Source organism: Gymnogyps californianus, chromosome 3, assembly GCF_018139145.2.
Source record: "Gymnogyps californianus isolate 813 chromosome 3, ASM1813914v2, whole genome shotgun sequence".
NCBI lineage: Eukaryota > Metazoa > Chordata > Aves > Accipitriformes > Cathartidae > Gymnogyps > Gymnogyps californianus.
In genome coordinates this window covers 36990545-37015649 of record NC_059473.1, presented here as the reverse complement: position 1 = coordinate 37015649, position 25105 = coordinate 36990545, and the positions used below count along the sequence as shown (strand labels likewise).

The following is a 25105-nucleotide window of genomic DNA, read 5'->3' as shown; positions in this document are numbered from 1 at the left end:
CACCTCCCCTCTCTTTGCTTCTCTCTCTCCCCCACTGCACAACTTCTGTCTCTTTCTCCCCATTCCGTCTGTACCATGAGTCTTATGTGACATTTCCAAGAAGCATCCCTCAAACACTTAAGCCATAGATCTGTGCCAAGGAAATGAAAAGAGTGGTCCATTGTTACTACTTTCTTCACACAAAACCCCAATTTATCTTTTTTTTTTTTTTTTCTGCTTTAATGCATCTGTTGAAAGTGTCCAGGTCTGGCCTAAATCAGGTATCTTTGAAATGCCTGTTAGGTCACTGCAAGATGGAGGCAGGGACCAACAGGCAAAAGGTGGAAAAAACCACCAGTAAAGGGAATAAGGCAAACAGATTTTGGATTTTTTCTTTTTGTAATTCAATATTTTAGTCTCACATACTATTTTGGAAATCTTCTTCATGGCAGATATTACCTCAGGTTGTTAAATTCAGAGATAATTTTCCCAAATAAACCATTTTATAAGCTACTCAGCACACAACATTCATCAGCCAGTATGCAGCATTTTCATTACATGGGTCGGTGTTAATAGGATTTAGAGATGCAAAAGAGTTATTCAAGGCCTTCTGGTATAGAAAGACTTTCATTTGCTGAAGTGTCAGTTGGAATGATTTGTTGTACATCAGAAAGATAACATCTTTAAAATGTTTAATTTTAATCTTTGAAAAGGTATTTGGATTTGCTCTCAAATGTTGAGATTTAATGCCTTTTTGCTCATGCAAAGTATAGGCAGTGGAAGCCATATGCGGTTCAAAAGAAAAAAAAGGGCAGTAGATCAGTTTCAGAGAAAGACTGATATATCATTCAGGATCATTTTTCTTTAAAAAGTTTCTATTCGCTATTTAAACATAGTTCTAGTGATCAAACCCTTAGCAAGAACTCAGATAATTTATCTATATTGTTTTTACATATACACACATCCATATATATATGTGTATATACACACACATATGCTTGGTATACCCTCATTCCTTTCCAGTTCTATTCCTTTATCATATTTGCCTCCACTCATATCAAATGGTAGTCAAATACACACCTTCAAGAAGGTAAACTAATTTGACTATTTAGGTTTCAGTCAGTAAGATAAAGCTATTAAAAAATGAGGTAATAAGTGAACTGAAGATACTTAAATACTCTCATGTTTTCAAGGCTAAAAGTGAAATTTGCAGGCAGCTTTCATTTCTGTTTCAGTTTGTTGGGGAAAAGCACCCATTCCTCTCATTGCAGGTGTTAAGAATTTCAACTATTATTATAAAGTTATTATTTTAGTATCTATTTTTGAGTCCAGTCATGCCAAGTGGTACTTATCTTTTGTAATGGAAGTGAGCTGATTGATGAAACTGAAAACAGATTCCCTTTTAAATTCCATGAAATAAGTGGAAACAGGACTATCTCTATCTCAGGTTATCATATTAACATTTCATTTATGGAATCAAAATCTTGCAAGGTGCATTCAAAATCCACATGATGTCTTGAGTGCTAAAGTTTTCAAGAGGATCTGTACATTAGCAAATAAATAGGCAATGTAAGAATACAAGTTTGGCCACAGATGTAGCAGCTAGTAACACATAAAGACTGAAGCTACTTCACCTAATAGTAAGAAGAGAAACTGATTTGGCTGTAAAAGACTTTCAGACAATAGTAGTTTGTTCATCACTGTACCAAAAGAAGAAAAAAACAAAGAGGTGGGAGGAGTTCTCTGATGTAACTGCAACGCTCTAAGATATACAAAATTAAGCTGAGAGGTATGAGGGACCAGATGGCATTTTCTAAAATAACTGGAGCCTAGTAGAATTCAAGTTACATATTGTCTGCTGCAAATAAATATTATTGTCTTAAGTATTTGCACTATAGTAACTACTGTACACTTCTACATACCAAAGTAAACAGCATCAACTTCACAATAATCACCCCAAACATTCTCACCAGCCTTTCCCATAAAAAGGCTCAACTTACTGTCAATATCACAGCACTGAGTGTCCGAACCCCAGCTGTTGAAGTAGGTATAACTGGTATAACAGACAACAAGTTCTGGTATAACAGACAACTCGTAAAAATTTGTAAAAGATGTAGTGAGCTGAGCACAGGAGGAATATCCTCCCTACCCACCACAAAGTATACACTTCACACATCCCTGGGGTGAGATGAAAAATGCCAGGGCTTACCCTTAAAACAATCAAAGGCATTCCCCCCCCCCCAAAAAAAAAAAAAACAGAGAGAAGTGTGGGTGTCTTCTGTTGTCAGAAGTACAGTCAGAGGTAGATCAGAGGTATTGCTGAAGGAGGCTGAGCAGCACCAACACTATACACAGATTAATGGGCTTACACAAAAACTATGCTAAAAACAGACTGGGTTGAGAAGTATGTCAGCTCTTCCGCTCTTTTACTGGAATTTCTCTCAGTACCAATTTGTTTTGTTCTCCATCACTTTCATTTCACTGAGAAAGCATTGGTTGATTACCAATAAACAATAGTCAAAACATAAAGGAAGTTTTGTTTCCTGTTTCCATTACCTCCCCTCTCCTCCCAAAGAGGTAACCATATGGCAGCATAAAAGCATCAAATATGTTGTTTTTTTTTTTACTTTCTTTGCAATTTATCACGAGTGTTCAGTTGTACAGAAGGCAGTTGAGCCAATGTGTTCTTTCTGCAATTTACACGGCTATATGGAGAAATCTTTAAGGAAATTTAAAGCTAATGTGCCTTCCATTTTCCTGTTCCTGAAATGCATCATTGTATCCATTTTCCTTCTATTTTTCACTGTGCCATTTTCCCGTCTATTGTACATTATCTTCATCACATTCACCCACATTCTTTCCAAACTCGTATTGATTTGTCTTCATTGTTTCTCACCCACAAGCTTTCTCTTTATTCAATCCCTGTACTCTGCTTCTCACATTCTTCCTTCCATGTAAACATTTTTCTAAAAATCAGACTTAAAATCCGCAGTCTCAGCTGAATCCACAATATTATGCAGTTCTTCCAAGATCAAACAAATCAAATGTTCTATGAGCTGCGTTTTCTCACTTTAACAGAAGTATTCCTTGTTAGACTAGACTCATTTCCGTGCATTACATTTTGTCCAGCACTCTGCTCTTCAAATGTAACTAAAACATCTTCAGGTTGACCACTAGCCTCAGACTTGCTAGCAGATATTGACATCAATGTTCATTAAATGTCTTGAACCACAAAATTTGCCAAACTGCATTGGCTTGAGCAGTTCACAGGCTTCTGTGGTGACAGCAAAGCTTTCTCCTACAAAGAGTTTCACTGTATCTGTACAGCCACAGCGTGTCTTCCACCTGCATTTTAGTTTGCAACTGTCCCAATGTCTGGTGGTCCTCTCACACACACACATACGTCCTTAAACTTCCTGGGATTGCACTAAGGTTTCGGTTGGTTTCTTGTTCTTCCAACCTCTCACTGTAACTTTCCTCCTCTACCACTACCAAACTGCAGGCACTTGTTCATTGCTGTCCTGGTTTCGGCTGGGACAGAGTTAACTCTCTTCTCAGGAGCTGGTACAGTGCTGTGTTTTGGATTTAGTGTGAGAATACTGTTGATAACACTCTGATGTTGTAGTTGTTGCTAAGTAGCACTTATCTTAAGCCAAGGACTTTTCAGTCTCCCATGCTCTGCCAGCAAGCAGGTGTGCAAGAAGCTGGGAGGGAGCAGAGCCGGGGCAGCTGACCTGACCTAGCCAAAGGGGTATTCCATACCATGGAACGTCATGCCCAGTATATAAACAGGGGGGAGCTGGCCGGGAGGTGCAGATCGCAGCTCGGGAACTAACTGGGCATCGGTCAGCGGGTGGTGAGCAATTGCATTGTGCATCACTGGTTTTTTTCTCTCCCCCCCCCCCCCCCCCCTTTTTGTGTTATATTCCTTTTCATTACTATTATTATTATTATATTTCATTATTGTTATTGTTAGTATTATGTTTTACTTTAGTTATTAAACTGTTCTTATCTCAACCCACGAGTTTTACTTTTTTTTTCCCTTTCCTCCTCCTCACCCCACTGGGAGGGGGAAGGGGAAGCGGCTGCGTGGTGCTTAGTTGCTGACTGGGGTTAAACCACGACAATTGCACTCCTTCCAACAGTACAAGCTTGCTGCAGCCCCAATCCTCTTCTCTCTTTACATGCGTGCTAGGAATAACAAGAGGCTGCTAAAAGAGCTGCCAATCTTTTCGCCCTCCCAGTAAGCAGCCTAGCACTGGTGAGGTGCTTCAAAGAGTGCCCCTACCTCGACCGTGAGCCAGAATTTAGCTGAGCCACCGAAATTTTTCCCAGTTCTGCCAATTGGGTAGAAAAGTGTTGAATTAAGTTTTCAAACACAGTAAGAATTCCAGTTGGGATCAGGAGCAAGATCCACGTGCCTTAAATCTTAGTCACCTATGCAATGCTAATACTCTTCAAAAAGAAGCTGTTCTATACATGTTTAAGTAATGCTGACAATAGATGAGGCAGGTAACAGGTACGTATGAGCTAATCGAGAACATCTTATCTCATTTCTGATTTCCCATCTGCCATAAAGCTGCACTTTGAAATCTCAGAGGCAAGCAATGATGCAGTTGGCGGGAGGTGAACAGTGCCACATGCCACAGAAACAGTGAGGTGTAACATTTTACAGTATCTAGTAGCACAAGATGAAATAGCTGTTGAATAACAGGCACTCTCTGCCAGGAAGAAAGCCACAGAATGCCTCCTGCACGGAAAATTTAAAGAGATGGTCTGAAAGCGTACTCGAAATACCCAGAAGAATCACAGCATTGAAAGCTAGTCCTGTACTCAGGCTGACCAAGGAATTTTAGTAAAATCCCAACTTCTTCCTCTCAGTGAGGGAGATCTCAGCAGACATCCACAAACTCAAAATCACCCATGAAGACTGACATGACTATGTTGAACAAGATCCCTGGAAAATTCTTCCGCTGTAAAACCCTGGAGTCACTTCTCACACATCATGCATCAAAACATGCCCCTAAGCTTTCTAATACAGTCTGTCATCTTACGCATCACAAGTGAGATGAAAACAGTTTCTCAAAGCATGCAGCCTGACCAGCCTTGCAGCTGACAAGCTTGCAGAGCCTCTGTGGAAGGGAACTCATTTTTCTCCATCAGTGAATATCCTCAGCTATAGGGTAGACTACAAAGTGTTAAACCTAATACCAGATCTACCCAGAAAGCAAGTAGACAGGAAAGAAATGCAAATGTATCCAGAACTGTTATATCAAAACCACTGTCCAACCATTTCATCCATCTAATAACTACCTTATAAATACATCCATCTGTTTTAAAACCAAAGTAAACACATTTAAATAAATTTTAAAGTGTAAGAGCAGCAGCTTTATTTACCCACTTGCCCTGAGAAGAAGTGACCCCTTCACCAGAAATCAAAGTAAAATTGTTACTGTAATCTATCAAGCATTCCTTGTTCTTCAAAAACAAAGCTGCTGTACATAAATGACATGGCTTGTCAACTACGTAGCAGCACAATATATTTTAGTAGCTTGCGTGTTTTCTCATACGTTCAAATTTTCCACCTCACAGCGTTAAATTTAATTACATAACAATGAACTTCTGCCCTTATGTAACTTGTTGGCCTGAAGCTGCTGCAGCTATCTGCTGGGTATAACGAAATTTTACAAATGCTTTTCAAAAGACAGAATGTGTCATGCAACAGTATTAGACCTTAGAGAAAAAAAAAAAAAAAAAAAAGGTCTTGAATTTTGCCACATCAGTATAGAAAAGGAAAAAAGAGGGAGAATCTCTGAGGAAAGCTGTGCTTGCTGATGCAGCACAAACTACTGGGAACAGCTACCTCATGTATTGTTCAGACAAACAATTCTGCATCATTTTCATTATTTTTTCAAGTTTTGCAACTACAATATCTTAAACAAGAACAAATTGTTTTCCTGAAGCCTCTACAGTTAAGTTTCAGATTTAACTTACTTTTTTTTTTTTTTTAAACTCTGCATGGAAAAGAGAAGAAAATGGAAAAAAGCCTCTTATGTTTTCAACATTACTTAAAAGCAAAAGTAAGCACAACAAGCTTTTACTCTCCTTGACTGACTTTTCATGGTATTAGAAATATTGAAAGACAGAAATTAATACCTTACATTTCAGTCACATTTACATATGTACATCCATTAGCGGAAAATCAAAAACTTACAGGAATCAGAATGTAACAACTGACTTTGTTTTTCAGATCCAGTAAAAAAAATTCTGTATCTCACATAGATTACCATGTCATAGTCAGCACAGACCAGAAGAGCAGAGCCTGTAATTGATACGGTAAAGTCTCCAGCAATACAAATAAACCATTAACTTGAAACAACACTGACCTCTAACCACTTAGCAATTGTATCTCAAAGAGGCTTGATTTGACTTTGTGCTGCCACCCAGCTGAAAAAAAAACCAACTTATGGTGCTTTTAAGCTGTGAATCTTAAGAGTTACTTCCATACTTATTGCTTAATGTAATAAAATTAGTTAGAATTGCTCTAATCTCCAACTAGGGAAAAAATCCTGAAATCGTCTCAGTAAATAAAAATTTGTTCTACACCGTTAAGTGCATTTATGCAGAAAGATAACAATGTCATCTTGAGGCTTACCCAATCATTGCGTTTTCTTTAATCTGGCCCTCTGTGCCATTTACCATCGGCTCTTGATTTCTGTTTTCCTTCTCTGAAGCATCACTTGAGAGGCCCAATAAAGCTCGTACTCGTTTTGACTTCACATCCAATATCGTGTCAGTGTAGCCCACTTCTTGTAGATACCTATAGGAACAGAACTCATGCTAATCTTCCATGCACATCTCACTTATTCAAAACAGTAAATGGAAACGTCTCCCTCAACTCATCTTCAACCCCTTAGCTTAGCAAAGTATGGTGCTGTGCTAATGAAACATGCTTATAAATCATCCTGTACCAGCTGCAGAGGGATCGCCTGTTGCAGTACCAGCCTCTACAGTCACTGAGGGGGAAAAAAAAAAAAAAAAAAGAAAAAAAAAAATCAAAGAGCCTAGCAGTCAGAGGTTATACAATACGTTATTCATTCATTTACTAAAATGGATGGAAAAGCACTTTCATTTAAAATATTTACAACTGGCTTATAAAAATCACCACAGTTGCATGTACAACATGGCCATTTTATTCTTCAACATGTGGAAACTACACATAAAGCCTTACAAGAAGCATCAGATACGTTCCTTATGTAAGCATTATTAGAAGCCTAGAAAACAGAGGGAATAAAAACAAATTCTGTAGCTACTAGTAAGAGTTGTTATTTACAACAAAGACAAAATCTTTGTCTTGCCTTTTCCTTATTCTGCAATGGATCTGCAAAATATTGATTTGTCTTGCATATAAGGGCTGGGCAGCAAGAATCCCGGACTAGCTTGTATGAAAACCTCAAGGTCTAAAGTTGGCTCTTTCATCAATATGCCATATTGCCGGGGGGGGGGGGGGGGGGGGGGGGGGGGGGGGGCGGCAGAAGCAGGGGGGAAATAATGATTCTAAAAAAAAAAAAAAAAAAAAAAAGTAAAAAAAAAAAAAAGTAAAAATTGGTCTCTGTCCCTTCCTCTAGAATATGGAGTTAATAGCACTGTCTTCTCAGGAGCACTAGACTGATTAAATGGTCAATATTCTAGAGGACTCTAAAAAGGGGAAATGTTATTTTACAATAACAGCTGTTACAAATCAAGGACATGCACTTTTCCTGCAAGAACATTCTCCAATTATTTAACAACATCTTCCACATAACCACATTAGGAGAGAAATACTGATTGTTGGCTATATAAAAATCAAACAAGTCACCTATGCTAAACAGAGTCCATCAGTAATACGCACCCTGTATTCAGCACTGTGTCACTTATTCATGAATTGCGCTGAAAAGGAATGACTTGTCTTCAAAATCACTGATCCAAGTCAAGACCACTTTATTTACATTTATTTAACATACATGCAAAGATTTGAGCTCTTGCAAAAGAAAAGCATGTACAAGCCAACCAACAGACAAATTTAACTTTTGTATAATTCCTTGGAAAAAGGTCCTTTAATATAAGCTCCAGACTGTCCTTACTGTCTCCCTCCCCTCTCATTTAATCCTCTGTAACAGCCCCCAAAAAATTAGAAAGCAGAAGTTTTGCTAGCTGATCAGTAGACCTTAGAATCTATCAGCATAGGGCATGAGGCAAACACATGAAAAAACACATAGAGACACTCTGATGAGAGGTCTTTAAGAGACCTCTCCAATTTAAACGAAGGGTTGTAACCAAGGCAAAAAAACCACACAAAAATGTGACCAAATATCTTGGAAATTAATTAACTCATTATGACCACAATGCAAAAACTAATTTAGATTAATAGACATTTGCTTCATTGAGATGAACTGAGAATTAGAAAACTTCTAGTCTAACCTTCTGGATATTAGTCTTTTCTGCACCTTGAGCAGACCAAAATAAAAGTTATTCCTCGCCAACACCAGTTATTTTTATTTTACATAGCTCTTACTTGTGTGTGTTGTTTTGATTGCAAAAAGAATTGCAAAGTGTCATGACCCACTGTTCTCCCAAGCAGATTGTTCTCAGTGAGAGAAAAGCAAAGGAGATTAGGTGTTTGTGATTTGACAAGGCTTCTCATCTGAAGTTCTGAAATATTAAAATTTTTCAAAAACCTAGGAAAAGTAGGGCAGAAGCTGAATGAACTTCATCACACACACTAACTTCTTGAAAGAAAATCTAACAGAAAAAAATCATATACCACCATCATCACATTTCATTACCAGATTCTCTCCTTTGCATTCATTATTCAAGTCCTTTTTTCAACACTTACTGTCTTAGCAGCTGTCGTCCTTGTTTCCATATTAGCTGACTGTTCTGTTGTGGCTGAATCTCTGTCTCATTCCCTTCATCTGGAAAAGATTATTTAATTACGAACATTTTTTTCCTTGTCCTACTTTTTAAAAAGATGTCCATCCACTTGAAAAGACAAATGTGATTTGTGTTAAAATGATTAGGAATGGTTCAACAACAAAATAAAAGATTCAAAGTGCCAATAATCAATCAAGAGAGAAAAATATGCACATAGCATATAACTGTAGTACTACGTACACATAAAGACTGTCAGCTACATCCCACTGTATGAGAGCAAGTTACACTAGTCATCAGTGCCTTCCCTTCTGTCTCACATCCAAAAGCCCCATCGTACTCCTTTTTCTTTAAGGGCACACAATCACAGACATCTGAAGTTCCATTTTTGCATTAACCTTCCAATATAATTGCTGCTCATAATTTAAGTTTGAATACAAACATCTTTAACTGCTAACAGTATCAAATGCAACTGCAGCATGATATCTATTTACAACTTACTGTCCAACCAATTTCCTTAATATTTGACTGTTCAACATAAAACCAACAGACCTACTCACATCAACTTTAAATTCATCCATATTTGTATTAGTTTTCTGGAAGGAAAAAAAAAAATACAACAGGGGTTGTTTGTTTATTTTTTAACCTGAAAAGCTGTTGAAAAATTTTCACCACATTTTCCACAACCATAAATTTGTACCCAAACAGTACTACTCCAGGAAAATCCACAAAAAAAATTCTGTGGCTGTTCTCGTGAGAAACCTATCTGAATGCTGGCAACCAACAGCTACACATTTATTCCATATATAGCTTCATACTACATGATGGTGGGTTTTTTTCCCCCTCCTCCAGGAGATACATAAGCATATGCTTCCCAAGATAAAAGATCTTGGCTTATTATCTATGAAAGCGTCTACAAAACTTGAAACCCTTGTGGTCCAAACACTGAAGGATGAACAATCTTCTTGTGTAAACAAAAATTAAGAACCAGAAAAACCGGTGGTATAATCCTATGAGTAACTTGATATGTGATGTGGGAAAGCTGTTGTCCTTACCGGGAAGTCATTTACCTTTAAACAACTGAATTAAAATCCACACACAAAAAACCCACCACCCACCCAAAGAAGCTATCAAAGACTAATCAGAATTCACATGCAAGGAGAGCCATATGAATTTTATCCATCTCAAATTCACAAATCCATTTAACAGCAACCATAGGAAATAATCAGTTGCACACTGATTTTCTGGCAACAACTGAACACAGCTGGACCCAATGCACAACTACCAAAGCTCAGTCTATAAGAATTAAAACATGACTGAGATAAATCTGCCTGAAAATTCCTTTTGCAAGCAAAACCCCTTCTTCCGAAGGCACTATTAAGTATATCTACAGGCAAGAATTCTCTTTTGCTTAGTCTCCTCAAAACTGATGACTGCTAGCGGTAACAGCAGTTTACAGATGAGAATGAAGGGACTTGCATTACGAGCAAATAATAGCAGAAGATATCACAAGCAGTAAAAAAAAAAAACAACATTTAAAAAAAAGGCATCCCTTTATCAGGAGATTGAACTCTTTCTTCTAAACTGTATTACGGACTCCCCAAGAGATCATAAAGAAAACAAACCCCAAGGACCCATTTGGAAGAACTACTAGAAACACTTCCACAGTTTTTCCTGAGTGGGCAGGAAAAACGGGGCGGGGGAGACACAGACATACAAGTAAATATCTATAAAAGACAACTCCAAAGGAGCATGATAACAAAGTTTCTATTTTAAGTGTGTATCTTTAATCAGTCCAGATTTTATATAGAACAAAAGTGTACATTTCTGGCAGCTACATATATAGAATGCAATTGGATAAATCACGATAATGGAAGTTTAACGAAGGTAATTCCACTAATGTTCACTTTGCAGAAGTAATGCACTGGCTACGGCTCTGCTGGGCAAGCCAAGCCTTGCAGTACATTCCTCACCTGGAAACTGGAGCAACATGCTATAGCTGCATCCTGAGAAATTACAAAAACCAAGGATGTCTAGGATCTTGGTATGATCAGGACAAAGTTTTCTAGTGGTCCAGATACAGACTGGGGTCTTCCACTTAGTAACACCAAATTAAACTATTTCTTCAGTTAAGGAAATAACCTTGATAATAAAGTGTAGTAAGACCTCTCAAAAATTCATTATCTTGGACAAGAAAAGCCTGGTGTAAAGTTTCATCAGTTGGCATGGGGTTGGATTTTTTGTTTGTTTGGGTTTTTTTAATGACCTTCTAAATCCAATGAGATAAGAATTAACCATGACAGTAAATCAGACCATCCCTTCCACAAACCAAGTGACAGAGCTGAGGTCTGCAGACTTTCTATATTCTTCCTTTATGTACAGGTGGTTCTAGTTTCCTTGCTGTAGTAGGAGCATCAGGGGACTGAGATACAAAAATCATCACCTATTACTTCTCCTTTCAAGGGCTTGACCTATAACCAGATCTCTGTACCCCTTCTTTTTTTTCCTGAGGAAAGGATAGGGAGATAGAGAAAGGGATGAAAGGAAGTAGTTTAAATTCTTAATTCCTCAAGTTCAGTGCTTAAAACTATTTGTGTGAAGTAGGAGATGCAACCTCTAGAAAAACAAATCAGCTTTCCAGAGACCAAGGTGAAAAACTGTCCTCCCACAGCATAGCACTGAAGTTCGTTGTACGCATTTCCAATGTTCATTGGAATTTTGTAAATAAATTCCCCACTCTCAAACTCTCACTTATGTCTAATATGCACTTTCATTATTTTTCTCCTGGAATACCACTGAGCTAATTGAACAAAAAATTGTGTACTATACATTTCATGTCCTTTGCCATTAACTTTTTATTCAGAAAAATTATTCAAAGATAAAAGGATTATATAGTTATAAATCTAGTATCTCCCTGTTCCAAAACATCCACACACATTACTAAGGAAGAGAAAAATTATTCTCTCCAGGAGCAGTTTGTTGGTTTGGGTTTTTTTAAATCTAAACTCATTTGATTTATTAATAGACTCTTTCAGAGCATTAGCATATATTTTTAATTTTACAAGAGTAAAATACAGTCTTTATTAATTACCTCTATTCCCACTGCTTCCATTAAGTGGCTTATTTTATCAATGCTATCATTTCAGCATTTGCACAAACCACAGTTAAGCTTTTATGCCAGTAATGAACTCATTCTTAATAAATTCTTACCGGAATCATAGTTTGGTGGCTTCATATCTCCCTGATTCAATTCTGTGCCATATTTTAATTTGTGGTATTTAGCCCTGAGAGAAAAAAAAGAAAAAAGAAACTATTAGCACATTTAAAGGGTATCTCTAAACACATAAATATCATCTGTCTTCACTTGAAAAGCCACTCCTTTCTTCTAGGCTAGGAACAAAACAAAACAAATAATTTCAGCAGGACTTCAGATATGTAATTTTGCCTAATTATTTTTTCCAAGGTTGACACATAATTGCAAAGTGAATACTGATGAAACACAGGGATCAGCAGACTGCAGATTTTACAAAATGTTCTTGCTACAGAAATGGTTCCTTCCCTGTGGACACAGGCTACTCTCTGCTTCCCTCCCCACACCCCTTTTTTTCTAGCCGTCACTATGAAACATTTTTACTATCCATGTCAGTTCAGTGCCATCTACTTCGTATTTCCTATTGTCACCTCAATTAAGCAAACCTTAGTTTTACTCTTCGAAATGCTGGGCTTTCCAACAGCAGTAGGCCCTCGGTTAGAACTACTCTAAATGAGACTTAACACTGACAGCAGCCCATTTACATCAGTTTCTCTTAAAGCTGCTAGATCTGCCACTTGACCAAGTTCAAAAATGGAGACTACCAAAAATATTTAGCCTACGGAAGGCCTATTGTAATAAACCCCACAAAGCATGCTACATGATGACAATAAGAGTAGATAGAAGAAAAAGAGAAATGCTTTTTAATTTGAAAAGCTTCATCCTAAAGAGTCAATGTCTATAGACTTTTAAACACACAAAATTATGCCACAGTAGTACAGCAGTACAAATGCACATATAAGTTATTAAAGATTCATTAGAGTAGTCTTATAACACACTAACAGAGAAACTGAGGCAGAGAGCCTTAGCCAGTTTCACAATCTGTTCCCCCCTTCTCTCGCACTCACTGTAACTTTCGTCTCTATGATTGTTTTCTGCCAAACATGAAAATTTAGACAACTCAAAAAAACCTGATTCCCGATAAAGTTTTGTAGACATTCATAACTGAGTAGAAAAGTGTCACTCATACTAGTTCCTACCCTGAAAGAAAGGCAGGGAAGAATTCAGGCAACGTTGGGAACGCAGCCTGGCAGTAGCGGGACGACCAACTAGCACACACGCATGCACAGCTCCAGTGCAAATGTAGGGAGCTAGGTGTAAGGTGGCAAGATACAGGCTACAAAAGACAAAAAGAAAAAAAACCAAAACCCCCTCACATACACCAACATGAAAATGGGCTTCATTAGCTCCACTACTCACAAGGGAACTCTTTCACTTAAAATTTGTTTTTAAAAAAATTAATGGGTGTGACACTTCATAGTTGCATGAGGCAAATCTCACTAAGCTCAAATGACTGTATCAAGAATGACTGTAGATAATGTTTTCAAGTTACCTGCACCTCTTGACTGCTTCTCAGACATCTTCATTACATTACTGTTTTCTTTTGCCTTTTCCTATTTCATCAAGAAAACTCATCATTTCTAACAAAATCGTGCTGAGGGAAGTGATGCTTGGTAGTTCTTATGCTTCAGTATCAACAATACTAGCTTCCTACTAATCCAGCTGCATTTTAATTATAATAAACATTTAATTCTGGATGAGAAGGGTAAGTGCAGAGTGAAGAAATGCCTCTTAGGCATAGCAACAAAGACAGATAAAGGAACTGACTTCCTCCTCAAGAGCTAGAGCCCTAAGCTCTAACTCAGCTGAGCAGCAACCAGCAAGGAACGGAGAAAGGATGCACTTGAAATTTATTAACAGCAATGAGTGAAGGATAAACATTTTGGTCGGTACAGAAAAGAATAACCAAGAATAGAACAAAATTAAAGCTGAAAGCTCAATCAAAATATTTATCTTTCCTTTTCCAACTATCTGTTTCCTGTATCTCACCAGCAGAGAGATGTTACCCTGGTAAAACAACTGCATTTCATTATTGTTAAATACTAATGCTATGTATACTTGTTCCCCCACCATCACTAATAAAAAGCAATGACTAATCAAGAACTATGAAATCTTCTACTCTGTCACTAACTTACCTCACCAACTTAAAAAACTACACTTTGTCAAAAGCTTCAAGTTTTTACGTAGTCATCAATTCAAGTAACCCTAATGTTTAATCTATTTTGATTTGACTTATCAAAAGTGAGCAAATTTTAATACTTTAATCTGGATTAGTGACCTATACTGTGCTCTACTCAATTCCTGCAAATAATTTCAGAGAGCAGTTAGTTTTGTGGCATGAGGCATTTGCTTTTAGCTCACGGGTCTTATATAAAGTTCCATTATCCTCTGTGCATTCACTGATTTTCATATCAAAGTTTTGTTAATAAATTTCACCCTAAGAACCAAAGTAAAATGTTTGCTAGGTTAACTGAAAGGATCGTTCCTTGTACTTTTCCTATTCCTCAGATCTCTCACCTGTTCTCCAAAATCCATTTTTCAAAAATTCAGCCTGCATTTTTTTAAACTTCTCAGTATATTTATTCCAATCTGTTTAAATCTGTGTATGCTAATTTTTTAAATTTCTTTCCCTCTTAAATCAACAGTAATATTCTTCTTTCTTCTTATTGAAGTTTTCCCCACTCATTAAAGGCATTATCAAATCAGTTCAGCAACGTGAGATTATTCATTCTATCCATTCTAAACTATTAGTAGCAGGGGTTTTTAACTGGTTCCTCCCCATAATGCAACAGTTTTTAAAGCCTTTGTTATTCTTCTTTACTTCAATAGGATAACCTAGATTACACGGTCTTGTACGCCACTGACCCTTAAATTTATTTTAAGGCCAAGCTGGACTAAGATTTCATCTTTCAGAAGATTTAACTTTGTATATCAGCGGTAGAGACCAGTAGAAATACAGATATGGCAGAAGAATCATGTCCTAACAAAGACAGGCAATTGAAGAGCTGACAATCCCAAAAAGCAATCCTTATTTTTAATGTTGCTGGGAAAGTTAAAAACAAAAAGCCATAGACCTTTGCCTGCACAAAATGACAAAAAACCCAATGCCAAAGTCAAACTTGAATTAATTAGAATCAATTAGTATAAATTCAGATATCTGAGCAAGACACCAGTTAGATGTGAAACAGAAACATGAATATCATGTCAGAGTACTTGACCCAGTGAATTCACCTTCAGCTATGGCCAGCTTGTAAAGTTCAGAGGAATATTTAAAAAAAAAAAAAAAAAAAATCGATACAGATTGCTAACAGTCCATCAAGGAAATATCTTCTACACTTCTTCAGGCAGCAAGTATGAGATTTATTATTAGAAACTTTCTTATGATACAGCTGAAAATGTCACAGGTATGACAGACAAACAATCTTCTTTCTAAAGCACACTAAGGAAAGGGCTGAACACAATGATTCAGACTCCAAGACCAGAAGGGAGAGTCTTGACCATTCGGTTACACATATTGCAATCGAAGGCTATGAAACTTCTCACAAAAGAAACTTTAATTCTTTTCTACACAAATTCTGAATATAGCTTATTCCATTAGCATGTTTATATTTAATCTATTTCTACAATAACAGAATATCTCCTGCCCACTTGTCATGCTTAATTTCTCCGCTTTTTCAGAAATCACACAGTCCACGTATTAACAGCTTTAAACTGGCGCTCTAGAGTTCACATTGAACTCTAGTTCACACATCACAGCAGTGAGATACTATTATCACAAAAAAGAGCAAATGCATTTTTTCTGTAAATAAGTATAAAGAAAAATCAAAGTTTCTCCAACCTTTGTATCATCTGGTCAAAAACAAGGACAGTGGTTTTGGGGCAGGGGAAGGAGAGAAACAAATCATAAAGATGAGCCTTTATTATCTGAAACTTGTTCAACTTGGATGATTTACCTTCAATTTCCAAAAAGTACATCTGAATTATTAACAGTATGCAGAGACTGAAAAATGACTTGAAAATAACTAGCTGAAGGATACAACTTTATAGAAGGTATTTTCCATCTGAAAACTAGCCTTCAAGTTGTTTGGAAGAAAGCTATTTTGGGGCTGTGAGATAAGTATGAATATTACCACTGCTCTGGCTTTTGCACTTCATTACACAATTCTCCTTTTTTGATCAGCAGTATTTTCTTTAAACTATGTGTCTTCTATGCAAACAGTGCTTGGAGACATTCAACATGGCTGCCACAACACTTCAAGAGTTGCTTAGGAAAATGCTAAAAGCTTTCATCCTTCCAAATTTCCTAAGACAGAGAGCAGTGAAACTTTTCTGAATACTTCACACAGAAACAAGTTTGATCCCGATCAAAAAAGGCCACTATTTCTTGGAAATATCTGTCGCCAGACCTGAAGCATCTGATCCAGCTGTGCTGAGGGAGCCTGCCAAAACATCCGTAGAAGATCTGGGAGCCGCCGCCAAACCAAGAGACATAAACAAGAACAACTGCCAGGAACAGCACGGCGAGATATTCTACCCAAGGGAGAAGGCGCCAGCCTTATGCTGATCAGACACACCAGTGCAGAAAACAACACAAAATTGAATCAAGTGTTTCTAGAGACATGGCTCAGGAGTCCAGTTCTCTGGTTAAAATATGTTAAGACAGGAAATGAGCTAGACTAGATGAAATAAGACATGTACTTGAGAGAAACAGTATTACATTTCAGCCAGCTCCTGAAAATCCAGAGGAAACAATGCAATTTACTGGTGGTGGAGCAAGAATTGATAAAGTAATAAAACGTAACCCTCAACAGCCTCACACTGCAATCTACTGGATGTTGGCAAAACTACATCAAAACTACTGTTGAACAAATGATAATGCTTAACTATTAACTACCTCCTTCTAAGCTCTTTACTATTCAGTGTATTAAGACTCTTCAGCAGAAATAACTGGGCTTCCTACACACACAACAAAAAGGTTACTAACATAAAGACCAAACATTGAACTAAATTTGTCAGAAAAACAAGATAATCTGTAAAACTCATTTTCTACCTTACCCACTATAAAATTACATAAGTGCCATGAACTAGAGAACAATGACAATGCTTCCAAAGTTGTTTATTTATAGTAAACTTTGAAAACATTTGGTTGATAAAAGAAATGCTGAACACCCACTACACAGAACAGCAGCTCATAAAAGCACGTATCTGAGAAAACCAATGTCACTCATTTCTTGCTCCTGGTTTCCTGAGGGCACTGCAAACATGGGCTACTCTGGGCCACAATTTCATATTCTGTCCCATTACTCATAACTTATTTCATCTAGCTAAGAAAGATTTGGGGCGCTGCAAGGCCAGGGCAGAAATGAAGGAATGCAGGAATGCTTCCCTGCCCACTCCCATCCGCACCAATCTTCCCCTAACTTGACCAGAAATATTTTCCTCCTACCTTGCAGGATCTCATTTTCCAGCTCTGAGACCCCAGTGGAAACAGCCAGCATCCCAACTGACAACTGCCTGACCTGGCCAACAGCCGATTCAGGAAAATGCTGGGAAAGAGAGCAGTGCTTCCAAGCTCAGTATGTTGCCATTCTTTTAAGTATCAAGCAAGAACACTTGCTGGGAGACATTTCCAGCAGAAATACAAGACTGTTTCTTCAGAAAATGGCAAATAATACTGCTGTTTAAAACCATACACTCTTACAAATAGGTGTCTCCAGCACACACCATTCACAAGCATCACATTTACTTTAAAAACCATTGCACACCCATACTGAAACTGTCAAACTGGATCAGAACAGCTGACTGTAGCCTACTGACCTGAGTAACTGAGGCTAATACCACACACTGCAGAAAAAAATACAACAAAAGATAAGAAATACCTATGTAAAAACTGCTAATAAGAAACCACCAGGTGTTTTTCTCCTAATCTTGACAGTGACTACTGCATCAGGATTTAAATGTCTTAATTTAGGTGGATTTACCGAATGCAACTGGGGGGCATTTTCACTATCCACGTGGAAGTTTGATTTTTTTGTTGTTGTTGTTTGTTTGTTTTTAATCTTACAAAGCTTCTCTGATAGCACAAGGAAATGTGTTTACATAGTCTGGTAATTTTAGATAAATTGCTAATTCATCTGGGTTATAAACATGAAGTATGAGAGATATCCCTAAGTAATCAGGAATAGCTCCCTCAGTTTTGAAATACAAGAAGTCTTACAGAATTTATATACCTTAGAGCATATCTTTAACTGCACAAGAATGTACTCCATTGCCTCTGTCTTTTTAAAGTGACTCTAACCTTCACAATCATGCCTCAAATGTAAGCCTTTCAATGGCTATAAACTGCAATCTCCATTATGCATACATTTGATATTTTTTTGTGCTATTTGATATAAGATCAGTACCATAACAAGGCCTGGGCAAAAAGGGTATCTACCTTAAGCATTCCTCTGAGAACTCCCCAAAGGGGAAGAAGCAAGTACGCTGGAGCCCTAAGGCTACTGCTGGCCAGGAAACAGGCTGCAGCTCCATGCTAGCAGATGAATTGGTTGCTACCAGAAAGAGGCAAACTGGATGGTGCAAGGCATGTCACATGTGCTAAAGCAGCCCAGATAAGGTGAGCAAATCTAAATGCAATACAGTGATGTACAACTATTAGTGTCCTTTTTAAATTATCTAGCAGCAATATCCTATTCCTCATTTGCATATGTGTATATTTCTAATTGTATTTCTACTAATACAAACTATCTAAAAGAGGTTTATTTTATTATTATGTTATTAAAGAGAAGTAGGAATTATCTGATAGGAAAATGGTATGTAAGCAATGATTGCTTTGCAGTAGTACAATAAATATACTCTTTGGTCAAGAATTTTAAAAGACTTTTTACTCATAGAAACAAATTTAAAACTAAACTTGGCCTAAAATAAATCAGTTGAACAGAAAGACTTCCGGAAACATGATAAAAAACCAATTTGTTTGCCTCAAAGGTTAGAATAACAGGAAAGTATATGTAAGAATAAAATGGTAAAGTAGACTGGGGACTTCTACTGAAATCCCTGTGAACAAAGAAACAGACATTTGATTAACTGGTGAACACGAACATTCTTTCACTCCTCACACAATTAGCCTCCAGAAGATATTCCTGTAGAGTCTATCATACTGAAAACACTAAAAACTTAGCAAGATTAAAAACTAGTAATTACTAGACTGAAGACAGTTATTCAGTATTTCAGTTGTCAGAGATTATTAAACAAAGCTAGTACTTTGAATAAAAAGAGAATACACTGTAATTCTAGGGTATAATCTATACAGTTAGGTGGAATTTTACCAAGGAAAAAGTATTCATCATTGACCAGCCATGGGTTTTATTTGCATGTTTTTGGATCCATACTATGTTAGCTATTGTTTTTACCATAATGCAGACATTTAGACTACTAGGTTTATTTAGTATAATAATATTTGTCAGTTTGAGAACTGAATATATATAGAAGAAATATTTCTTGGTTTTGTCAAATACAAAGGCAAAAGAAAGTATCTGTCTTCAGAATTTCTTCATCATGTACTCATCACTAAAGCAGCGTACCTTTCCTGTTTAAGTGCATATTCCAGCATTTTGATTCTTCGCACTAGATCCTTCTTCAGATTTTCTTGTCCTTTCCTTTCACCTTGAAGAAAGGCGATCTGGGCCTGCAAAAGGAAGTGTTCAATTTAGAATCTGCTTCCTAAAACCATTCAGCATAGCTCTTAAGTGTGTGTGTCTCCCCCAAGTTATTTTAAAATTTATTTGTACAGTTCAAAAGAAATTGGCTCACTGTGTTTCATAAACATTAAACACTTAGACAAAACACTGCACAGATAAGCCTTCTAAACTGCATGCTCATTACAGATCAAAAAAAAAAAGATACAAAATAAAGCAATTTTAGTTTGTTTGACAGGGTTTATTTCCTCTCTTGGCTAAACATTTAATAAAGGATAAGGAATAGATAAAACAAGCATACAAAAAGCCTTCAGCAGATAAAAGCATTTACCAACAATAAGCAGGAGAACATGATGAAGTATTTCTGCTCACTAACTGTAGTAGTATATAATTAGTGTACGGTTCTATAGATACATGTTAGATACATGATACTAGTCAAAGAACCGAAGTACAGCATGTTCAGCTAAAAGAAAAATAAAACGCCATTTGCAATACAGTGCCAAGTGTTAATTATAATACTTACTAAAACAGGTTAAAGAAAGCTCTCCAGAAATACTGTAATTAAGAGAGAAAAAAAATGGAAAACAGGGAAAGGTGTTTTGGTGAGGGAGAGTAGGAGAGAAATGGTATAGAAGTAAGTGAAAATCAAGTGGAAAACAGACACCTAACCTTTATTGACTTCCAGGAGAGAATAAGTATTTAGTTGCCTGTGAAAAATCTCCTTTAAATAGAAAATGATGATATATACAAGATATTCATTCCTAATCATAAAAGCAGAACTACCTGCTTTTGTACCTCATGCTCAAATCAAGTCCATTATAAGAGGCAGGTTCTTGTGCTCTCTCAACCCATGAATACACTTTTAGACAAAAATACCTACGGGCAGTCACCACTTCACACCTCGGCCTCACCTGCATTGCAAGCCACCCGCCATTTTCAGGATCAGAAGGTTTCTGCCACCTTTGCAGATAAGTCTCCAAGTACCTCATCTGTCTCTTGAGAAGCACAAACAGGATAAAAGGCAACTGATCTAGACCATCAGCTGTTGAACACGAAGACCAGTAAGCCTTTCATTTATATAAATGCCCATTGCAGTTCTGTAAGCAGTGTTTTCTGTAGGTACTGCAGTCTGTACCAATCTCTAGGGAAAGCCAGGGAGAAACAAGCAGGAGTATACTCTCCTCACCTGCTGCAACCGTGCAAGTAGTCCTCAGATATTTTAGTTAATGGAGACAGACCCTTTTAAAAAAATAACTTATCTGACTTCAGATTTTTACCCCAAGGCGAGAAAAACAGTGTCTGTAAATGCCATTTTTCTCTCCAACAACTATAAAGGGAACGCACACAACTAACTCGGCTGAATTTTGGAGATCAGGCAAGATGAACTTACTCCAAAAGGCCATTTGCTGGTGGCCAGCTATAGCAGCTGCTCTAAAACATGACACCAGCTGACATAATTTCATTGCTCAAGTACAGTCAGTAAACAGCTTGACAGACACCTGAAGAATCCTTAACCACCAGTCACCAACTAGAGCAGCCAGTTTATGACGAGTGAAAAACACTGGCTGCTCTCCAATGAAGTCAGGCTTCACCTTCACTGGGGTAAATGTATTTCACTGCCAAAAAAACCTGAGCTGAATCAAAGCAAAGGCCTCTGTCACTCTGGCATTGAGCTTCTCCTCACTTAATAATCAAACTGGGATGAACAAAAAACTACAATTGAATTCTAACATTCGTTTTATGCTCAGGTTTAGGGAAAGACACAGAAGAAAGAAATGCTGGCTTTGGAGCCTGCATTTCCTACCCTGAAGAATGTAACTGTGCAAGAAGCATGTCAACTCAATAAGGTCATCATCTCTCTCAGTAACAAGAGGAACACCTCAAGCACATACAACTTAGTTTGCAGTAACTGTACAGACACCCAGATTATAATGCATATACGAGTACACTGTGATAGTGGTTTCTCTCTCCCTGCCTCCAAATAGGCCCAGCAGAAACAAACAAGTGCCCTTCTAGCCCAAAAGTGAGAGAACACCAAAGCACACTATTAAAAATAGTGGAACATGATATAAATATGCATTTGGCTGGAATGAAAAAGATCATCCAATGCGATCAGGACACAAGCTGAAGCGATCTATGATGTGACCTGCTGTCTGCACGCAATTTCTAGCTAAGAACAAACTGACTGAACAGGCTGGAATGAAGCATTTTTATCTGGCAGGTTGGCAAAGGACAGTCATTAATGACCTGGCTCACGCACTGCTCTACTACAAAGATCAAACCAGCACTACCATACTAACAGTTGAGGTTAAAGTCATCTTCCATTGGTAGCAGCCTAAACAAAGAAAAAAAAAATGCAACTTCTCAGTAGTTTTGACAGCTTACTTTTGTAAGAGAGAGAGACATAAATGGATTTGATTAAGAAATATCATACAACACCTCCTTCATGTGAAAATGAGCAGAGTCACACTTCTGATACAGGGCAGGCCTGGCTCCCTGACTTGTCTAACCATTTGAGAACCAAAATTCGAAACTGTTACCAGAAGCTTCTTAAGCACATAAAATAATGTCCTAGCTCTACCTCTGGAGCTGAAGCATCTACGTCTTATGATTCAACATGAAGGAAAAGGATTGTGCTCTATCTCCTCGAGGCCACTGGCAGGCTGTATGTATTATACACATATTGCACAGGAAGAAAGAGCACTGGAAGAAATATCAATGGATTCTTTGATATTTCAATGACATCTTTTACTGTCAGTGGTATGCCAATAATCTTACGGGTGTCTTATAACTTTTCTTTTTCCTGGACTTCCAAGAAATCCGTGTGTTTTACTCAAAAAGCATGCAGCAACAACAGAGTGAAATTCACAGCCCAAGAGCCGTCTCTCCAGCCCTATACAACTTATTGCCAGGATCTTTCAAGGTTACTATATACTTTACAGATCAGTAGTTTTACTGGCAAATCAAGAAACAGATAAGTGCACCAGAGGGCTTGAGAATAATTTTGCTCTCTCCTTGGAGGCTGCGCAGTTTCTAGCATAGTTTGTTCATTCTTTTCTTCTGAGTAGCATCCTTATGTCCAATACTCATTATTTTTGAGAAATTCTAGCTCTGAAAATGAAAATGCTTACATTTGGTCTTTTTCATAATATACAAAGGGGAGAATATTCCCCCTCTTTCCCACAGGATGTTAGCAACCCTTATCCCTCATTCATATAAGTACTGGATAACTACAATTAAGTCAGCCTCAGTGGACAACAAAGCATCAGTTATATATGTAAGCTCAAACTTTATTTAAGAAATTCTTAATGATAATATTCAGATTTGTAATGCACATAAGGACAGCATTAAAATAATAACTGAAATTTTATACTAACAATAATACTGTAACAGTCCGTATGTCATAAGCAGATTTCATTGTTTACACTGTTTGGCAATTAACTGAAAATATGCAGAGGAACCTAAATGTTCATACCATAAATGAAACAATTTGTAGTATAAATGAAAACTGAATGACTACACTGACTTTAAATATCTAAACCGACAAATGATGAGATCTAGCAGTATTTTCTCAGTCTCTAGGACAAAACAGTGATAACTCTAGGATCACCATTTCCGATCAAAATATGTGTGAAACGTAGACAACACCTGTCTAAATGTCTGTGCAGACATTTAAAGTGTAAGAGGTCTGGGTTTAAACATGACGAAAAGTATAACTGAACTGTACAACTACAGTTTTCTTGTAATTCAGATGTAAACAACAGAATTTTATCAATAGATTGAGACTCCACAGGCCATTTCCCATAGTTGCAGCTTTAGCACAAGGCAAACCTGAAGCCTGTGCTACCTGAGGGAGTAGGAGAGCAAAGGAGGATCACTTCCGCTCTAAATGATTTGCAACACTGTTCTACACTTGTGCTTTCGCCACTCCTGGGAAGGTTTGCCAAAAATTTCAAGAATTCACAAATATGCCCAACAAACAGGTTCTGCAACAACTGACCTTCTAGCTAATAAGGTTAAAATGCATCAAGTTGTAAGCTAGTCATTGCAAACCTCTAAACCACCTACAGGGATCACGCAAAAACTCATAGTGTTCCTAGCCTTATGGGTGGGGCGCATTGTCTCCATAAAGCACCCGGCCCCACTGGCTCCGCAGCGAGGAATCAAGGCAGCATCCGCCTCAAGTTTATTCCAGGCTAAGTGCTACAAGTTACTGTATTACAGCTCAACTGTGAAATTAAAAATCAAGAGTCAGGAGGAAAAAAAAAAACCACACAAAACAAAAAACACAACAAAAAACCAACAAACCAAAACCACACAAACCAGAGAATACTGGGAAAAGAGATGCCTGGAACAGCCTATTTCAGCTACAATTGTACAGTCCAGTATTTTGGGTTTTTTCCACTTTATCTCATTAAAGTTTTTAGTATTACCAACTGCAACAAAACTTAGAAGTTTCATGCGCATCCGGTCTAAATTAATAGCACTATAGCTATCTTAACTATTCCACTTCTTTACCAAGATATTTTAAGAATAACATTCATTCTTATATTAAAAAAAATTTCTAATGGGCAACAACATTGTTGTTTTATGAAATTCCCCAAAAGACTCTTAAGGTCACATTACTGTGAAATGGACAAAAGGGTGAGGCAATGTTTTAGGTAGCACTGGGTTAGAAACAACTTTTTTTAAAATGTTGTTGACTTCCTAATACAGGCTTAGCAGTCATAACAATATAATCAAATAATGAAATTGCATTTTAATAAATGTGAATTTTACCAATGTTTAAAAAAGTAAACTGAAATTTACACTTCCTGGAATCAGCAACCACAACAACAAGGATGTTAAAGTGTATTATACCTGCACACCTTTTTAGGCTGACACCTTGACATTACAAAACAGTAAGAGATTAAAAAAATATTTACCTTTAACAGAAAATGTTTAAAAAGAAACAATACTATGGCTGCTAAACAAATGATACATGTTTAGTATCAACTTCTATCAGTTCCTGAATTTTACAGCTCTTTCAAGTTAAAAGGTGATTTATTTTTTTTAATTCTTAAGACTCAAGAACTATAAAAAGCCTTTCCACTGTTTTCTTTAAAATATTTATCTTAATATTTTAAAGTAAACTTCACTTCAAATGTATGGGCACTTGAAGGTCAACAGGCATCATTTGACAAAGTAAGAGCTACTAAGACACGCAATGCTGTGTATACTGCTTCTGTAATGCAACAACAAGAGCACAAGGGAGGAAAAAAAACACAAGTATTGCAAAAAATATGTAGATAGCTAAAATAACTAAATACATATACGGATGAATCAGCCTGGAACAGTCGTGCTAACCGGTCTACCGAGATCTGCCAGG

General features: G+C 37.2%; 1 protein-coding gene across 3 annotated transcripts in view; it reads right to left on the bottom strand.

The window, feature by feature from the left end:
- Window positions 1–25105, bottom strand: part of STRN (striatin) — a 73983-nt gene that overhangs the window by 41052 nt on the left and 7826 nt on the right. For all 3 annotated transcript variants that reach the window (XM_050894066.1, XM_050894067.1, XM_050894068.1), the window contains exons 2-5: window positions 19624–19727; window positions 12100–12173; window positions 8855–8933; window positions 6635–6799 (exon numbers count right to left, since the gene is read on the bottom strand). In XM_050894066.1, the coding sequence (XP_050750023.1) occupies window positions 6635–6799; window positions 8855–8933; window positions 12100–12173; window positions 19624–19727 (422 nt within the window). The remainder of the gene's footprint in view (window positions 1–6634; window positions 6800–8854; window positions 8934–12099; window positions 12174–19623; window positions 19728–25105) is intronic.